General features: G+C 49.3%; 1 protein-coding gene across 2 annotated transcripts in view; it reads left to right on the top strand.

The window, feature by feature from the left end:
* SLC25A25 (solute carrier family 25 member 25) overlaps positions 1 to 17,861 on the top strand; it is a 26,705-nt gene extending 8,844 nt beyond the window's left edge. Inside the window, exons 1-10 of one of the 2 annotated variants that reach the window (XM_068413753.1) lie at positions 7,884 to 8,156; positions 10,683 to 10,809; positions 10,897 to 10,984; positions 11,776 to 11,887; positions 12,613 to 12,771; positions 13,529 to 13,681; positions 13,803 to 13,910; positions 14,161 to 14,328; positions 14,746 to 14,896; positions 15,335 to 17,861. In XM_068413753.1, coding sequence (XP_068269854.1) covers positions 7,998 to 8,156; positions 10,683 to 10,809; positions 10,897 to 10,984; positions 11,776 to 11,887; positions 12,613 to 12,771; positions 13,529 to 13,681; positions 13,803 to 13,910; positions 14,161 to 14,328; positions 14,746 to 14,896; positions 15,335 to 15,519 — 1,410 coding nt within the window. In that variant the 5' untranslated portion in view covers positions 7,884 to 7,997 and the 3' untranslated portion in view covers positions 15,520 to 17,861. Of the gene's footprint in view, positions 1 to 7,883; positions 8,157 to 10,682; positions 10,810 to 10,896; positions 10,985 to 11,775; positions 11,888 to 12,612; positions 12,772 to 13,528; positions 13,682 to 13,802; positions 13,911 to 14,160; positions 14,329 to 14,745; positions 14,897 to 15,334 lie in introns of those variants that run through there. The other variant, XM_068413752.1, reaches the window with a different exon arrangement.
* The last annotated feature ends 822 nt before the right edge of the window (positions 17,862 to 18,683 follow it).

The raw sequence follows: 18,683 nt of genomic DNA, 5'->3' as shown, positions 1-18,683 counted from the left end.
TTCCTCCTCTGCCTTGAGAGCGTTAGAAACTTCCAAATGTCATCTTAAAGGATCTGCATCACTGAGTTTGAGGAAGCAGTTTAACTTTTGTGCTCGTAGTTGTGATGACTGGCAACAGCTCAAGGTAATGGAGGCGTGACAAAAATCCCTCACTCTTCTGCCTGTGCCTGGGCTCCTGAGGACATTCCAGCCAGGACTGGACTGTGTCGTTCCTCAGAGCGGGACAGGGCTTTCCCCCCACCCTCACCCCAGTGTCACCACCTCTGAATTTTGTAAATTTTTTCTGGTTTGTTATTTTTTGTATGTGTCAAGTTTTAAGGTAACAAACTATATGTAGACTTTATGATTAAACAGCATTTTTCTCTTCTTAAGTAATTCAGAAGAGTATGTGCAGAAGAATTCTTTTTTTTTTAATGTGATGTCTTCTGTGTACTCGTCTCTCACTTTTTCCATTACTCAGGTTGGTTAAAGGAATTCAGCATTAGCAAGTTCCCCAGTGTGGTGTTAGTGTTCTTCCTCACAAATTTATTTGCAAATTGGCTGCTTAAAGCTTGCACTCCTTCCAGGTTTTGGATTGCATTTTCCTATCTAATATTGGTAAAACAAAAGTTTCCTGCAGTCTGTCACTCTTGAAAGTTAAAAGCTGAAAACGCAGGTCCTCTGCTCGCCATGGACCTTGCTGGGGGCAGGGGCCTTGGCTGGTGGGACCTGTAGTATCCTGCGTGTTAAAAACCCCGAGTAGTTCGATTATGTAAAAGTCGTGATCCTTTGGAAAGGGAGGCACGCAGTGCCCTCTGCAGCTGCCAAAGGCAGGCGAGAATCTAGGACTCCAAAGGAAGTTGTTGGTACTTTTAAAATGGAAAATGAGCCCTTACTGCCCCCAGCCTGCTCCTGGGCCTGCCAGACCTGGGCTGCTCCGTGCCACCGAGGTGGGCTGGCTTGTCTGGTGGTGCCCTGGTCGGGAGGCTGATAGCCCCGGGGCCACGAGCAATTGCTGCTGTGGCAGCAGAGGGAAATGTGGCATTTCGTGTAGAAATTTGGGGAGTGTCATGTGTTCCGTGTGTGTATATTGGTGTATATTTGTAGTCCTGCTCGGGCTCATCCTACCCTTGGCTGTGTGGTTAAAGGCTCCTTCAGCAGGACTCGGCCCCGTTGACTGACCGGCGATAGTTTAACCACAGCATATAGACCTCGCGTGGCTGAATAGCCATGAACGCTGTGCGAGCGTGTCGTGCGTCGTGCTGGAAGCCAAACGGCAGCAGCACAATGCGGCACCAAAGAGCTATTGTGATGATGGACGAGACTATAATAGAGCGGGGCGAGCGGGTGCAGTGAGAGGTTAATTCAGCCATGGCTGGGAAAAGCCGGCTCCTCGCCGGAGAACCATCTGCTGCTCTAACAAAGAGCCGCTGCCGAGCCCCGGGAGCGGGTACGCACACGGGGTACGCTCACACCTCGGACCATCCTGCGCCACCGAACTGCGTCGGGGCCGTGGGTGCTGCCCCCGCTGCCCCATGGCAGGCGCGCTCCTCGCCGGTGCCGCCGCGCGCTCCCGCGGGCCGCGCGCTGCCGCGCTCCCCAGCTCCGCAGTGCTGGGAGCGAGGATTGGCTGGGCGCTGCTGCAGTGGGGACGCAGCCCGGTGCTCAGCCTCCTGCTCGGCTGATGTGCCAGGAGGATGTTGGCAGCTCTGGGAAGCTTCTCTCGGAGAGGTTCATTTTTAGCTTTCCGCTTAAGCGCAGCGTCTTGGCTCCTCTGCCCAAGCAGTCTCCAAAGCTCCGCGTCCCGGCTTCTCCATGCCAGGGGTCTTGTGCTTTGTCTGTTGCCATCAGATTTCTGAGGCTCTCGTACAAGGAGCTGCTTGTCAGGCCAGGCACGACTGCAGTAGCAGCAATTTCAAAAGGCAGGAAGCGTCCGCAGGAGCGGTCTGTAAAGAGTCTGAGCCTGTGGAGTCGCTGGGTTGAACCTCCCACTGGCTGCCGTGCCGATTCCCGTCTTGGGGGTGCTTGGTAGTGCAGTCACATCATCCTTGGCAGCGGGCAGCTCCTGAGCGCGCAGGGCTGCCCTGCCTGGGCCGCTCGCTGGAGCAGCGATGCTGCAGACCCTGTGGCATTTTCTGTCTAGCTTCCTTCCCAGGGCCATATGCCAAGGTCCTGCAGATGAAAAAGAGGATGAGGCCAGAAACACCACCCTGCTTCCAGGCCCAGGGGAGAAAGGGCCAAAGATGTTGGGGAAGCCACAGGACAGAGGGACTGATCCCACTGAAAGGAGACCAACTATCCTACTGGTGGTTGGACCCGCAGAGCATTTTCCAAAGGTAACGGGATACTCAGGGGCCTGAGGAGGGGTTGGTGCACACGACAGCCGAGCGTGGGGTCTGCCGGGAGTAGGGGTGTTGCAAGTGGAGTGTGTGAGTAGCTGGGGGGGGGTGGAGTGTGCAATTGGGGAGGGGGGAGAGGAACAGGAAAAGGGAGCAGGGTCCAACGGGCGTGCTTGCTGGAAGAGAAATGTGGGGAGACCAGGGGAATGATGGTGAAGAGAGGAGGTGATCTCACCTTTCAGACATGATGTTTGAAGTGGGGAAAAATGCTGTTTAAAGGCAAGGGGGAATAAGGGGGTCTTGAAGGTTCCTGGGCAACTTGTTACAAGCATGACTGAGATGGCAGGGAATGATAACGCAGGTTAGTGGCGAGTCCCACCCCTGCACTGGAGACTGGCAAAGGATCAAATAGATCCTAAAATGTTCCGGAGTCAGTCCTTGGTAATTTGGCAAGCCCTGGAAAAGCTAGCATGGTTTGAGCAAATGAGTAACTGGCTGTATTATTTGAAAGGCACAGCCCGGAAGAGAGGAAAGCCTGTCCCTGGGGAGCGGGTGGCATAAGGGAGAGACTAAAATCCGTGTGAGGATGGGAAGTTCCCGAGGGGTGGGAGAGCGAGGTGGTGGTGGTGGGTGGGCACAATTGGCGGAGAATAAGTGGTGAGGCTTTGTCTGGGGGGAGGCGAACAAAAGCTGCTTAGTTGAGTGCCTGGGCTCCGAGCACAGTGCTGGCTGGCTGCGGTTCTGGTTTATTTTTGATGGGGAGGGCACGCTGTCCGTCTCTCCTGAGGATGGTGCAGCCAGCTCTGACTACATGTGGTTTAAGACCAAGGGTGTGACCTGGGATTAGGGGAGAAGGAGTTGGGCATAACCCCTGCTAGCGGTGGGAGCTTGGGATAATGCTAAAGGGCTGCAGCGAGGGCAGGGGTGCGTGACTTGCAGGATCCAGCTTATTTGACAGGGAATCAGGCATGGCTGTTGCTGTAAGCTTCCTCTCAAAAATGGGGGACGAGCAGGTTCAGGGTGTAGCAGGGATGAATGTCCTTTCTGCTGCCGTTTTGAATGGGGACAGGCAGGGTGGCATTTCGCATTCTGGGGAGCAGAAGCCACTCCCTGCTTGAATCAGACTGAAAAATCTGCAGGGACTTTTGCATTCATCCCAATCGCTAGCGGTTAGTGCCGTGCCTCCCCTTCAAAAAGAGGAGTGTGCATTTTGAGAAGAGGAAGGCTTTTGTGCAGAGGTTGAAGAAGGACAGAGGCTCAGAACTGAAGGAGGTTGTGATGAAAACCTTGAAAGCGTAGGGCTGAAAATCTCTGGTGTTTTCCAGGGAACAATGGTCCCTCAGTCAGGGAGAGCCCATCTGTTCAGACCTGCAAATGAAGCTTGCTCTGAGAGCTGATACCAATCTCCTCTTTCCTGCGTGACCCTGGTGAGTTTTGCTGCATAGGAACCCTAAAACTGGCTAATGGAGAAATACCTAGAGGATATGGATGTGGTAAAATGGAGTTATTGCAGCTTGGGAAGTAGCTGCCCATCTGCTAGGAGGTTGTGGCTGTGTAATTTTAGCCTGCCCTGATTGTAAAGTGAAACGCAGCGTAAAGCTCTTCTGTTGAGGATTATGCAGATATGTTTTACCTCGCGATTCAGGCCGGCTGATACTGCATCCAGCCACCGTGGCTCAGCTGATGGACAGTAACTTGTTAAGCTGCAATGACTTGTTTGTGCTTGATCAGGTATCTGTGCTCTAATTACCCGTCTGAAGGAGAAGTGTTGCAAAAAGTCTCGTATGGCCTTAGGGATAGATTATAAACCACTGGGAGCAAACAGCATTATTTGGTGTTTAAAGAAACTGCCGGGGACACACGGCTTTTGTTCTCTGCCACTGAATGCCTGTGACCTTGGGAGAAGTCTCTTGACTGGTGTGCCACTTCGTGTTGGGAACATGCCTGTAACTACGTATCTGCTAAACCCACAGAATCTCACACCTGATACTTGGGTTACTGTCAGGAATTTGCATGTATCAATAAGTTTGACCTGAGGTGCTTCCTAGCCCTGGCTTTTCAATCTTCACACCGTAGCTGGCGTGTTTCTGCTCGGATCCTTGCTTGAAGGCAACAATCTCGACGTGAGGCTGTTTCTGCAAAAGCGGGAGAAAACACTGATTGCAGATGTGATGTGTTGGCCCCTGGCTGTGTGTACACAGGGGAGAGGGATGATCTGCCCCTGATGTCACCATCTGGACTTGTAACTTTGGATTGATGTGTTGTCAGTGGAACAGGTCACCTTTCCTGGTTACCTTTTCATCAAATACCATGTAGTGTTGTCTGCCTTCCCTGATCTCTACCCTTCCCCTTGCACAGCCTTGGCTGGCTGCAGCTTTTTCCTGTGGTCTCTTTAAATGATTAACTCCCCTCCTTCATACACTTCACACTTTGTTTGTGCTTTGTGAGGACTTTCTGTACTGTACAATTAATTATAAGCTAGTTTCCAGAAATGAAAAAATACCAAGTCAGCAGGGCGTAGTGAAAACCTCGAGCAATAGTGGTTCTCTCTCTGGCCCATGGTGCACTTGCCTGTTTTGCCTGGGAAGGAGGATGTTAGCTATGTGACTGTGATGCTCGCTGGCATTTGATATTTTTAGAGACTTTTTTTTTTAGCAAAGTAAATTAAAAATTAAACAGCATACTTTCCCACTCCTTGTATGGCAGCATCTTCCCATCCTTTGGGGAGGTACCTTCTGGAGCTGATGTAGTAAACTGGTGATGGAGCAGATGCCTAGAAGAGTACAAATGACTTGGAAAGGTTAGCGTTGGAGTGGCAGGGTGTCGAAACTGGTAACTCGTGCAGCATTTAAATAAGAACCAAATCCTATAAATAAAATGGACAATGAGTTTGCAGCTTGCTTGATGGTGAGACAAGCGAACCTTCTCTAGAAGAAAGACGGACCCGTCTAGTTCTCCCTTTAGCAGAGGAGGGCATTAGCTAGGCTGGCCTCACATCAACCAAAAACATGTAGGTCTAGCCCTGGCTTCATATAATTGGTGGGTGGAAGAATTATCAGGGAGGAGCGACTTGAAAGGACTGACTTTATTTGGAGCTCTGTGCCCTGTCCTTGGTTTGGTGGGGAATAGCCAGTGCCCAGGAGGGCTGCACTGTCTGCACCTCGTGCCTGGAGCCCTGGGGTGGGTGCAGCCACACGCGCCCCGCTGGCTGTGGGTGCTGAGACTTGGGTGGTGACCCCATACTGGTTGTGTTCAAGCAGCACTGATCCCGAGAGCTGTCTTGCTTTTGAGTACTTCTGGGTTTACCAGGATCCTTTTGGGTGAAATCTAAATACTTGTTAATGCTTTTTAAACTTCCTTTGTCATTATAACCAGAATTGCTGGTGTAAACTTCATTCATAATCTGTCTCTCCTTCTCAGCTCACTGTCCTGTAATTAATACCCTGCTTAAAATCAGCTTTCTTAACCTTATTACCTTTCTCCTTTCCTCTGAGGTAGGTAGTAGGGCTTTTTTTCCTAAAATGTGCAGATTTTGCCTTCTGTCTCTAGCTACCAACTCTAGACAGAGTTTATTAGGAAAATCTGCATCATGTTGGCATAGCAACTGAGCTGCCCAGCAGCTATAACAGTGATGCTTGGCAACTTGTGGGAAGGACTACGGAGGATCTTAAGGCTTGGTGGGGGCAAAGCTGAGTTACATTTGTTCACTTACTCCCTGGAGCTGGGCAGGAGCTGCTCACCTCGGTCAGGCTGCTGCAGGTGTTTGGCTGGTGGCGTGTAGCATGAGGGTGCTGACTCCACTCGCTGGGAAGGCTGGGCTGTGCTGGTGGTGTGCATGTAGTGAGCTGCTGCAGTTGATCTTTAAGAGGATCTGGAGACCCTGAGAAGATCCTGTTTTCGTGCGGAGAGACGTCAGCAGGGAGTAGGTTAAGCCTGGTTAGGTAACGCGGCAGTGGTGCTGTGGTAGGTGAGGTGACAGGGGAGGGTGTAGGAAACTGTTGTAGGTCACGATTCTCAAGGGTACCAGATTGCTGTGAGTCGTGATCTATTAAGCTTTTTTTAAAAAAAAATCCTTGAAATAAAGCCCCAGATTAAATATTCTGAGTTCATGTGATTGCCATGCAGCTGCACAAACAGCTTATTGCAGACCTTGGCTTTTCTTTAAACCTAAAGAACAAAATACCACGGTAAAGACGTACAGGCCCCTTGTGCATTAGGGTCTGAGGAGGGGAGTGCTTGTTGGACTTTGCCCTGGCCAGGCAGGCTGTTTAAACAGAGCAAACACAAGAAAATATTGCTGTGTCCGCAGTGATGGGGAAAGCTGTTCACTGGGCTGGCTTAAACCAGTTCAGCAAACATGCTGCGTTACTTGGAGTGCAGCAGGATTATGGTGTTTTGGTTATTGGCTGTGGGTTTTTGCACTCTCGTTGTACAATTACCTTCTCTTTGACGAACATCAAGGCTATAACTTGATTTTAAAATTCATGTTAGCAATCAGTAATTCTGTACTGAGCAGTGTTGCTACCTGCTGCACTGCTTTGGTACTCTCGCTGTCGTGCTGGGTGTTATCCCATACATCAAACTCCACTACATGCTCAGAAGCCTGTAATTATATCTGCATTAAATGATGCGTGTGCCACACTCCCTGGCTTGCTCCTGATGAAAGCACAGCGACTCGCTTACAAGCAGTTAAATTGTAAGTGGTAGAAACTGGAAAATGTTGTTCTGCCCAGGCCACTTCTCGTTACAGCGCATCTCTGACTGCAACGTTTAATTGTAGTTGGAAGAGGAGGAAAAACTATTAAGCTGGTGTAAGTGCTGTGTGGATGCTTAGCTCGGAGGCTTTGAAGCAGCTGGGTCTGTTTTGAAGCCTGCCCTTGGTTTTGGTGGTTTTCAGGGTATTTGGCACAATGACAAATCGGGCTTTGTTGCTGCCTGGGTTAGTAACTCCGGAGCGCTGCAGAGGAGAGAGAGCTTGGCATGCAGGGGCTGCCTGCTCCCAGCTGGCACGAGTGTTTTGGGGAGAACTTGCAACCAAAGCCAATCAACTCTGGCATAGAGAAGTAACCTTATAAAAGTGGAATTTCAAGGCTTTTGCTTAAGCTGGATATCCCAAAGATGTATGAAAGCAGAAAGTGGCTGGCATCCTGTGTTTTGGAGGAGGACAGTGAGAGTCCTCCTGTGTGGTGTGGTGGGAGAGGTTGTGATGAAGGCTGGTCCCAACTGTGCTGCGTGTGTAAGTCCCCGGAGGGATGAGAACAGGATCAGAAAGGACCGATGGGATGTAAGGAACAGCAGGTGAGTGTCTCGGATGTTGGCGAAAGCCTCTTAGGTTCAGAGAGATGCCCAGTAAGAGTTAACTTGTGGTGAGCGTGATGTAAGGTCTCTGGGATTAATGGGAGCCTGGTGTTGAGCAATGGGAGGCAGCTCACATGCCTCCTCCGGATCCTGTGTCTGGCAGCTGGGTGGGACGCTACAGCCCCGGCTTCCCTTTTAAGTCGAAGGGCAGGGCTTGTACAGCCAATCCCACCGGAGCCGGCTTCGCTCATAGGCATGTGTCATGAGACTGGCTGGCATTTCCTTTCCACTACGCACTGAAATTAGCTCGGGGGAGTCATTCAGTTTTACTTCCCTTCCCAGTCGGTCTGAGCAGGGCAGCTGAGTCTCCGGCTCAGAAAGATGCTCTGCCTCTGTCTGTACATGCCGGTGTTTGGGGAGTCGCAGACAGAGTTTGAATACTTTGAGTCGAAGGGGCTGCCGGCTGAACTCAAATCCATCTTCCGACTCAGCCTCTTCATTCCTTCCCAGGAGTTCTCCACCTACCGCCAGTGGAAGCAGGTATGGCCCCGAGGGAGGAGCGGGAGGGGGGAGCGACTGCTGGAGGGGTGGTCTCCAACACCCCGAGGGGGAGAAGTTCATGATGGCTCTGTTGTAATAGCTGGGTACACGTTTCTCTTGCCCCTTGGCAGGGTTTGCTGAAGCAGCCTGGAGTGGACTTTTTTCTTTTTGATTCTTTTGGTTTGATTTGGATGAGATCTCAGTGCCTCTGTCACTGTTTAAACCAGTTGATTTGACGCCAGTTAAATAGAAAAAGGGGTTTTCCAAACTACGGATTCTTCTGCTTAACTGGTCTGCTCAAATACGTGTCACATCCTCTTCCTTTTCCTTCGTACACCCTTCCGCCTGCACCCTTCTGGCGGCAGGTCTGTAATCTGTTGTCAGCTCAAGCCGACACAGGTCTCGCCCCGGTGAAGGTGAGTGGGTGGCGAGCGGCTCAGCAGCGGCGGGTGGGCTGGGCCGGGGTCGTGCACGAGCGTTTCCCTTCGCTGCAGAAGGGAGATGCCCTCCATCTGCGGAGCGCTGCGTCCCACCCCGTATCACAGCCCGTGCTTTCCGCTCGCTGCTGCTGGCGTGATTGTCGTGACCAGGCTGCTGAGAGCCCAGACAGCTGGTTATTGAACAGCAAAGCTGGAGGCTTTGTGCAAACACACAAACGGGGGATGTGGCAGGCTGTAAGATGCGTGGGGTCCCGGAGCGTGCTGCAGGCGCTGCAGGTTGTGTGGGTGACCATAGGAACGTCTGCAGCCAGCACAGCGGTTAATGAGCCGTTCTGTCTGCGGAGATTTCATATTTGCAGTTAAAGGCGAAGAACTGCAGGCAGGTATTTGTTCGTATCTCTGGAGAAGGCGCTGGGAGCTTGGCCTTCTCGCCCCTCACACACGTGTCGCAGGTTCTTGTTCAACAGGCTCGCAGCGTTTGTGCTCTGATCGTGGAGGCAGCAGGCTGTAGCAGGGCAAGGCAGCTGCTGTACCTGCGGTCTCTGATCGCCCGTCGCACATCTCTGCGGTTGTTGGGGCGTGCTGGGAGAACGGGAGCATTTGCACAGTCACATCCCTCTTGGAGTGCCTCCGAATTATTAGTGCCTGTCAACTGGTTGGGGGTTGCCAGTCAGAGGGAAGCCCTGATTCAGCTGTTCAAGGCCAATCTGCTGACAGGCGAGGGGTGTTGGTCTATCTTTAGCCTACAAGTGGTCTGTGGGGTCATATCTGAACTTTATGACAGTCATATGATAAATTGCAGGTTAAGAATACTGAGCACGCCTCAAAGGTCAGAGCAGCTGGGACAGCACTTTCTTATTTAAGGTTCATAAACCGATTAGGAATAATCCTTGTAGCATTAGGGCTGAAGTGACAGGACTTGGTGGGGCAAAAGGGCAATGGACTTTTAATAGTGAAGTATTTAGTGCTGAAGTCACTTCAAATGGCATTGAAACAAAGACTTGAGGCTTATGAAGGGGACCCAGGCTGAGGAAGCATCACAATAAGCTTAGGTTTGCCTGTTACCTTTGAAGCCTAAATATTGAGCAAACTGTTGGCGAGCAGAGGGTTAGCCTAGTGTTTGATCTCAGCTCAGAGCTTTCCTCACAACCCACCTGCTGTTCACATATGTGTTACAAGAATTAAAACAGAAATTTAGGTGATGCAGTAGACTGAATCACACCTCATTTAGTGTTGCTCACAGATTCATGTTGAAAAAGACTTCTAGGCTGTGAAAGGCAAGTGACTGACTAAGAAGGGGAATAGGAACTCCCTGAGCCACATTCTTGCTGCCTGGAGATCACCTCTCCTGTCAACAAGTAGCCACGTGCCCTTAGATAGGGCAATCCATCTGCTATTGCCCCATGCTGGAGTGGGTTAATTAGTCGTTTACCTTGTCCTAGATGTCTGCTGCAGAGTCTGATCTTGATTTTAGCTTTGTCCTACTAAGAACCTTTTCTTGTTCTGTATGCATCTCATGGAAACTTGTATAATTAAAGCACATAGCTCCAGGGCGCCTAAACCAGTTCACAGGGGTTTTTATCTTTGGCTGTGCCCACTAGAGCAGGACAGGCTTTTTCTGGTTGGAGTTAGTTACTGCCAGAGAGAGCATACTTCTCTAAGGATCGTAGTAGGCATGAAATTCCTTCTTCTGTTCAGGCTTTTTTATTGCCTGAAGTCTTGTGATTCACTTTTTATGCAAATCTGTTTCCTCATACTTAGTTCAAGAACCCCCACAAGGGCTGTGTAAGGTTTTAATCAAGATGCACGACTGAGATTAGACACTTGATAGCAGCAGAGTATCCCTGATAAAAGCGTGAGGCATTTCATCTGCGTAACTAACTTCAGGAGACAGTTGCCTGGAATCGGGTTACTTTTCTACACTACTGCTTTGCTCAAATTTCTTTGAGGAATTATAATTCTGTCAGCTGCTTTCTGGAGGTAAAGTCAGTCGTGTAGGAAATGATCTTTAAATATGGTGGAAGGAGGGCCAGATCTGTCTGAGTGAACAAAGGAACTGATGGGTTTTGGTTTGTTTTCTGAACAGAAAATTGTGAAGGCTGGAGACAAGGACCTGGATGGACAGCTGGATTTTGAGGAATTTGTTCACTATCTCCAGGATCATGAAAAGAAGCTGAGACTGGTCTTCAAGAGTTTGGATAAGAAGAATGATGGTAAACACTTTTCTCATGCTCATGAACAGACTACTGCATGTGTTAGCTTGTCATACTGTACTTGAGCTCACTGGCCTATCGTTGCAGGCTGTATTGATGCCCAGGAGATTGTACAGTCTCTCCGTGACCTGGGAGTCAAGATCTCTGAACAGCAGGCTGAGAAGATCCTGAAGAGGTGAGGATTCAGCTGGTTCTTCTGTTTTACTGTTGAGGGGGTTAGAAGAAAGTGTAGGGACATGGAACCCATCTCCTCTTTCTACCCCGTACACACTTCCCAGAGACTTCAGCTCCTCCCTTTTTGCCTATTACTCTTCATTTTGATTTTTTTTCCCATGAGTTGATACTTATAAGCTCATAATGCATTATGGAGAGTTACTGTCAGAATCTCTTATCGTGCTGACCTGTTGTGGGCAAGTGCTTGTGCCTGAGCTGATTTGCATCCCTGTCTGATTGTCCTGCTGCCCGGAGCTTGCTGCTTTGGAGAGGGACTGTGCAGTTGCTCTTCGGAAATGCCGAGTGCTTTATGCATGTAGCACTAACGTGTTAACAACCACTTATATGTGCTATTTTTTCCTCTTTCTTCCCTCTGCTACCTTCCCTCTGTCTGTTTGCCTGTGTGTCAGAATAAGGACGGGACACTTCTGGGGTCCTGTCACCTAGTAAGTATTATTTTCCCTTCAGTGTCAGTTCTGTTGGCCTAAGTTTGGTAGGAGGGGGTGCAACTACTCCTGTGGGTCAGTTAAAGGGCAGAGAGAGGGGAGGAAAAAGAGAGCCCATTTCTACCTCTCTGCAGTGTTTGGTGAACAGAAGATTTCCTAGCTTTGTCCTGTGTCTCTTTAGAAGTCTTTTAGTAGTCGCTTTGCAAAGCTTTTTTTGGTGTAGGCCTGAATAATCAAAGGGAAGGGGAGGAGGAGGAATTTGTCACTGAGTGGGAGTCTGTACTCATCTAATGATAAATCTTTTTAGCATGGATAAAAATGGGACAATGACAATTGATTGGAATGAGTGGCGAGACTATCACCTGCTGCACCCAGTGGAGAACATTCCTGAAATCATCCTGTACTGGAAGCACTCCACGGTAAGAAATGGTTCCTCTGCAACAGGTCTCGGTCTTTCCCCAGTTTCTCAGTCAGAGTCCTGACCCCCAGGAGCTGCTATCTGCAGTCTCTATCTTTTTCTTTGTGGTTCAGTAGCTGCCTTGTAGCCCTACAAGCCAAATCACTTCCTGTCCTGTCCCGTTATCTTGCTGCCTATCACTGGCACGGCTTCTGAGGCCTCTGGCACAGGTGATAACAACTGCATGTTCTGCAAGAAGATGAAGGTGTTCACTTGGCTTGTACCAGTGGCCAGTGCCTGCTGGTTCAGGACCTGTTAAGACTAGAAACTGATCTGACAGGCGGCCGTCCTTCCTGGAGATATTTCAGTGTGTGTAAATAGCATGTAACGAGATTAAACTGGCTGCGAGCTCGAAAGGTTCCAGAGAGGTCCAGCTTTTTCGCTATGCAGCTGCCTGCAGTTGGTCGTTTAGTTCCTTACTACGATCCGCAGTATTTTAATGCAGACAAATGTTCAGCAGTCACCAGCTTCTCAGACAGAAATCTCTAAATGTGAAGATTCCCCTTGTGACGTGCTATAGCAGTGGCAGTTCCTGTGGCTAGGCACAGCAGTTAATGGCTCTAGATAAGCTGCTCACTTGGAATAAGCACATCCAGTACTTCAGTGCTCAGCACTGATAAAGAGCAATAAAGCTTTGGCAAGATCCCTAGCTGATGAAACATTTCTCAACACCTTATGCTTTTGCAGATCTTTGATGTAGGAGAGAACTTGACCGTCCCTGATGAGTTCACAGTGGAAGAGAGGCAGACAGGGATGTGGTGGAGACATCTGGTTGCAGGTGGAGGTGCAGGTGCCGTGTCCAGAACCTGTACAGCTCCCTTGGACCGCTTGAAAGTGCTCATGCAGGTATGATGGAGCAGTTCCAGTTTGTTTGAATACCCAGGCAGATTCCTTTAATGTTCTTGGATGCCCAAGAGATGATAATGTTCTTCAACACAGGACAGCACTCGGGCCATGGTTAATCTCATTGCTATTATATTGCTGTTTTTTAAAGCTTTTTTGGATTATTTGAATGATCAAAGTCATGTTAGAAAGTTATTCTTCATTGACTAGAAAAAACATAGAGAATTGTTTGGGAGGCAGATGTGAAAACTGCCAACAGTCAGAGAGCTTTGTGGTTTAGAGCACTGGAAAACTTGGGTTTTGGTGAAAGAGGTTCAAGTCTTGTGTTCCCATGAGATACCCTGAGGCCATGAGAGTTGAAGTGCTGTGGTGTTCAGCTGGCAGAGCTGGTACTCAGTACAAGTGGTGTCAGTGTTAGAAAAACTTGATTTTAGCCTGCTTTGTCACTGTACCTGCTCCTGAGCCAGGTGAGAAGTTTACCCTGGGTAGCTGATCCTACACTAGGTGTGGGAGTTGCCTATTTAACCTTTCCTCCCATTCCAGTGGGAGCTATTGATTAGATTCATTGGTTAACACTAGACTTGGCAAAACAGAAAAGAAGCTTGCTTTCCTATTGTAGAAGTTATCTGGAAGGGATTAAAGCCTTGGCAAATCTGTGGGTAAATAAAAAAGCGCCCTTTTGTCCCTGGATTATGGAAAAACGTAGCATTGTCGTAATCAGGACTGGAACTAATCCAGGCTCTCTCTCTCTCTCCCCCAGGTTCATGCCTCCCGCAGTAACAACATGTGCATCGTTGGCGGTTTTACTCAAATGCTCCGAGAGGGTGGACCAAGGTCACTGTGGCGAGGGAATGGCATCAACGTGTTGAAGATTGCACCAGAATCTGCCATTAAGTTCATGGCCTATGAGCAGGTGAGTCAAAGAGCACCGACAAGTCTGGCTGCAGAAGGGTTCGCAGAAGGACAAGCTGGAAGAAAAAAAGATGGCCGAGATAAGTCAGCGAGCCTCAATGTCTGTCTGTCTGCTTCCACAGATCAAGCGGTTCATCGGGACTGACCAAGAAATGCTGAGGATTCACGAGCGACTGGTAGCTGGTTCTCTGGCTGGGGCCATTGCGCAGAGCAGCATCTACCCGATGGAGGTGAGGCAGGGGGTTGATAGTCCAGTGCATGGGGTGTTCATGGCAAGGTGCTGAGATGAGAAAATGTGGGTAGAACACCAGCGCTATTATAGCTTAATTAATGAGATGTTGGAGATGATACCAAGTACTACTGCTCACGTGACACTTGCTGTAGTCCTGACCATCATGTTCTTAAGAATGACACTGTCTATACGTTTTTCTCCTCTTGATTCTCCTGTAGACCTTCAAGGTGTTTCTTCTTGTCTTCTAGGTTCTGAAAACACGGATGGCTCTAAGGAAGACAGGACAATATTCAGGCATGTTGGATTGTGCCAAAAACATCCTTTTGAAGGAAGGAATGGCTGCCTTCTACAAAGGCTACATCCCCAACATGCTAGGAATCATTCCCTATGCTGGTATTGACCTGGCAGTCTATGAGGTATGAAGCCTTTAACCTCTTGTGGGGCTGTGCTGCTTGGGTAGCTTTATCACTGTCAGACCTGTCAGGAGTTTCAGTAATTTCTCAAAGCTTTCCTGATCAGTGTTAAGGGGCACAGATGGAGTTTTAACCAAAGTGGCCTAAAAGATAATCCAATACAATGGTTCTCCTTTCCTAGTCAACACCATGCATGGTCCCTTGCTGCTTTTTTTTTTAATGAGAAAATTGCAGCAGAGAATTAAAGAAGGGCTTTTCCCCAGGCACTACTGTAGCTGTAGCTCAAAAAGACTTGAGAAGCCCGGTGCTTCTGGCTGATTTTGCACATGGCTTTTTGGGCCTTTACACTAGATCTTTTATGTAATGTGATAATTCTTTTGATTGCCTCTTCACTGCTAACATCCGACTTGTTCCTTCCAGACACTAAAAAATACCTGGCTGCAACGCTATGCTGTCAACAGCGCTGACCCTGGAGTCTTTGTTCTGCTGGCTTGCGGCACCATTTCCAGTACCTGTGGACAGCTTGCCAGTTACCCGCTGGCTCTTGTGAGGACACGCATGCAGGCACAAGGTGAGAACTTCTGGGAACTGTGGGAACTCCTGTCACGGTCTCTGAGCAGGGTAAAGGTCCTCTAGTGTAAACATTGCAACAGCAGCCTCGACTGGCCTGCGCAGCTGAGCAGTAGGCTGTTTGCCATGCTGTAGGAGGACAGTGGACTTTGTACTGCCCTTAGCATCTGGGCCAGGCACCTCCAGGACATAGGTTCTGTGTTGCTCAGATCAGGAGTTTTGGGCTAAGGGTGTCTGCAGAGCAGTTTGAGAAAATAGCTGCGATGTGCAGCACGGCTGTGGCTTGCTGCGCTGTTCGATGCTGTCCCCCATGAAGCAGCTTTGCTCTGTGAACATCCCCAGGCAGCACATGAATCAGAACTGCTCTTTGAGACAGGTGTTACCTGAAGTGTTTTCACCGTGTAGGCTGCGTTATTTATTGTGGCTTTCCCTGTTGCAGCTTCAGTGGAGGGTGCTCCCGAAGTGACCATGAGGGGACTGTTCAAACACATTCTGAAGACAGAGGGAGCATTTGGTCTTTACCGGGGCCTGGCGCCGAACTTTATGAAGGTGATCCCAGCCGTAAGCATCAGCTACGTGGTGTATGAAAACTTGAAGATGACTCTGGGTGTGCAGTCACGGTGACCAGGAGATGCCGAGGACTTTGGACTCTGAAATCTTGGGGTGCCATCCCAAGACGTATAGCCATCTCATTCTGTGAATGTGTTGACACTAAGCTGACTAAGCAAAGCTGTGAAATCTCAGATAGTTTGTGAGTCAGTAAGGGGGAGGGGAGGATCTGGTGTCCTTTGCCATCTTGCTGCTCAGCGCTCCACATAAACCATCATGTGGTCCTTTTTGTTGGGCCTTTTGGTAGACCAAGAGGTGAACTCCTGGGAGAATCTTAAGGCTTGAGTTGCTGAGGTCAGTTCCCAGCAGCATGGCAGAGTAGCCAAGATCTGGGTAGCAGGTCTGTTCAGCGTACTGTGCGTGCGGAGCTGTTTGCCTGCAGATGAGCACCTTCTGACTTGCTGAAAGAGCTTCTTTTTCCATTCAGAGAGCTTTTTTTCCATTCAGTTGTTTAACTTCCTACCCGTTGTTTCAATTTGTACAAACCTTGTGTAGGAGCTGCTGCCACACCAGGCTTGTTATGATGTTTACATATGTTCCCTTGGGTAGGAGACATTCATGTTCTGCTTCCAAGACTTGACATGAAATGTAACTTTGAACTATACTGGTTTTGAGGGCTGGTGGGCGGTGGTTTATCCAGTCAGGCTGAAGGTTACTTAGGCCAGCCTGATGAAAAATTAGGATTATTTATTTTTTATAGGTTTAAGTGTGTCTCATAAATCCACTAACAAGATGCACTTACTAACAGAAGCAGCAGACTCGAGCCTGCATGCCTGTAGCCTTTGCATGCCGGGGTTGGCTTGTCTTATACTCAGCAGGGGCTTGGCAAGGGGAAGGCAGGAGAGCCCTGGGTGGACTGGCACCTTGATGCATGGCTTTAGTGAACAAAAGACAATAATATTTCACAGCTCCTGTGCAGTTGTGCTCCCAGCACGACACGAGAGCCCTGTGCAGCCTTGCATGGACCTCTGAATTCCATTCTGCCTGGTGCCGAGGAGAGCTGGGGGACCTTTTCCAAACCCCGTGCCTACGCTGCTGTCCAACTCTTTAGACCTCTTTGTAGATTGGTGTTCAGGTTTGCATTAGCGGGATGGAGTCCCCAAGCCAGGAGTATGTCTGCTGTGGGAAGGGGTGTTAGGGAGAGGGGCTGGTTGTCACTGGGAGACATGAGCTTTCAGTCCTGAAGACGTGCTTGCTTTTCTTTCAAAGGGTGCTTTTCATAAGGCTAAGGGAAAGAGATGGCTTTAAAATTTCTCTGACTGCGTTATGGGCTACTTTAGTTGATAGGATCTGGCTTCTGAGGCCTGGGAGATCCTCATCCAACTTTTCATTTTGGGCAAAATGGACCAGAGTTGCATTCCACTGTTTTACTGCTTAAAGCATATTTATTTTGTATTTATTTGAACAGAGTTATGTCGGACTATTTTTATAGACTTGTTTAAATATTGTTACTGTGCTTGTATTTCTCCTGTTTTAAAAAGTTCTCTATTTGTTCTCTTACATCACACAGCTGAGTCGTGGGGAGGGACACTAAAGTCGCTTGCGTACCTTCCCTTTGGGGCTTGAGCTGCCTTTCCCACGTCTGGGGTTGTTGCTGGAGGACCTCAGCCCAGAGAAATTCTGTAGCAAGAAGCCGTAGGAGAGAAGGGAGCTGGTGAGGAGGAGGGGAGAGGGTGCCCTGGGAGGCTCGCCTTGTTTTGGAATGGCCTCTGTGCGTGGCGAAAGGCTTTCAGGTGGATGGCTGAAGTTGGGAAGTAGAAGGTCTGTGTATGTTGGGTGTCACAACGGCTCATTGAGAGGGGTCTTGGGGAATTCTTAGGTAAGGGGGGAGGGGAAAAAAATCTCAGGGACTGAATAAATACAAGTTTCCAGAGAGATGGAAGGAAACTTGCACTCGGACACAGGCTGCTGCAGTTGGGCTTTGAGGCTGAATCAGCAGATGCCAGTGCTCTGCACTCCAAACGGGCACTGCGGGGAGGTGTGAGACATCGGAAAAGGATTTGCCAGCACTCAGCAGCTGCTCTTTTGCTGACAGATTTTGGTGGTTCATGGAGAGTCTTCCAGGTGAGGCTCTGCCTTGATGTCCAGTGCTGTCAGCAGTTAGCCACGTGGAAATCCAACCAGTCTGGAGCAGGGATATGATTTTTTTTCCACCCCCTCATCTTGAGACCTGTCACAAATTCTGCAGTGGCTCCTTCCTACCAGTGTGGCCTAATGGAAATACGAATATCAGAATGCAAAAATCAATGCAAAATGACAACCATCTTTGTAGCTGTAACCACAAATTGTTATAATGCAAATCTAACTCGGATTCTTCATGTAGGGAACAGTCTGCTAATAAAGGTCTGTCAAAGAGATCCCACGTGTCCGCATCTCTTTCTTGATACGGTTTATTGGTGCTGTTCGTCACCAGACTCTTCCTGGAATGCTTCTCATTGAGGACGCTGACACTGGGAAGGATCCTCCCTTATGAGGACCTGGGAGAGCAGAATTCTTAAAGGCAAAACCAGCAAACCTGTGCTCAAGGCTGATGCCGGTGGTGGTGACTCGGGGATGTTCAGATGCTGTTAACCCATCTCTGGGTGTTGCTGGACTTTGCTCATCGGCACAGTACCCATAACTCTCTGTTCAGAGAAGGGAGTTTCCCAGAAAAGCTGGAAACTGCAGTTCAATCATGCCCTCGAAGGAACCTGGCTTTTAGGGTTTTCAAAAGAAAGGCTTTGTACAATTTCTTCTTAAACAAAACCCCAGCCAGGAGCTATCCTTGAAGGTCATTCAGGAACCACAGCGGGTAGCGCGAGTGGCCTCTGATTGGGTTAACACAACTTGCCGCAGGGGCCAGACTGGGTTTGTTGGTTCCTTATGTCTCTGACTGACTGTAATTCAAGGCTTTTATTCAGCTATAAATCTCCTCATAAAGTCTGGGTCCTTGTAATCTGAGCCACTGCTCTGAGCGGTGTCAGCTTCGGTCAGCTGAGACGCTTATCGACGCGCTCTGGGCCGCTGGAGGCTGCTGGCAGCGTCCCCCCTCGCACCGCTGCCCTCCCCAACCCTGTCACTGTCCTGCTCCTCGAGGCGGGGGTTATGTTTCATGTCACAGGCTGATAAAGATGTGTCTGAAGCAAGAGCTGGCCAGGTACCTTGTGCCCTGAGACCAGGAGGGAATCATCTGTACTTGA

Source organism: Nyctibius grandis, chromosome 16, assembly GCF_013368605.1.
Source record: "Nyctibius grandis isolate bNycGra1 chromosome 16, bNycGra1.pri, whole genome shotgun sequence".
Lineage (NCBI taxonomy): Eukaryota > Metazoa > Chordata > Aves > Nyctibiiformes > Nyctibiidae > Nyctibius > Nyctibius grandis.
The sequence above is the reverse complement of the archived record's forward strand: the minus strand, read 5'-3'. Positions and strand labels throughout refer to the sequence as shown.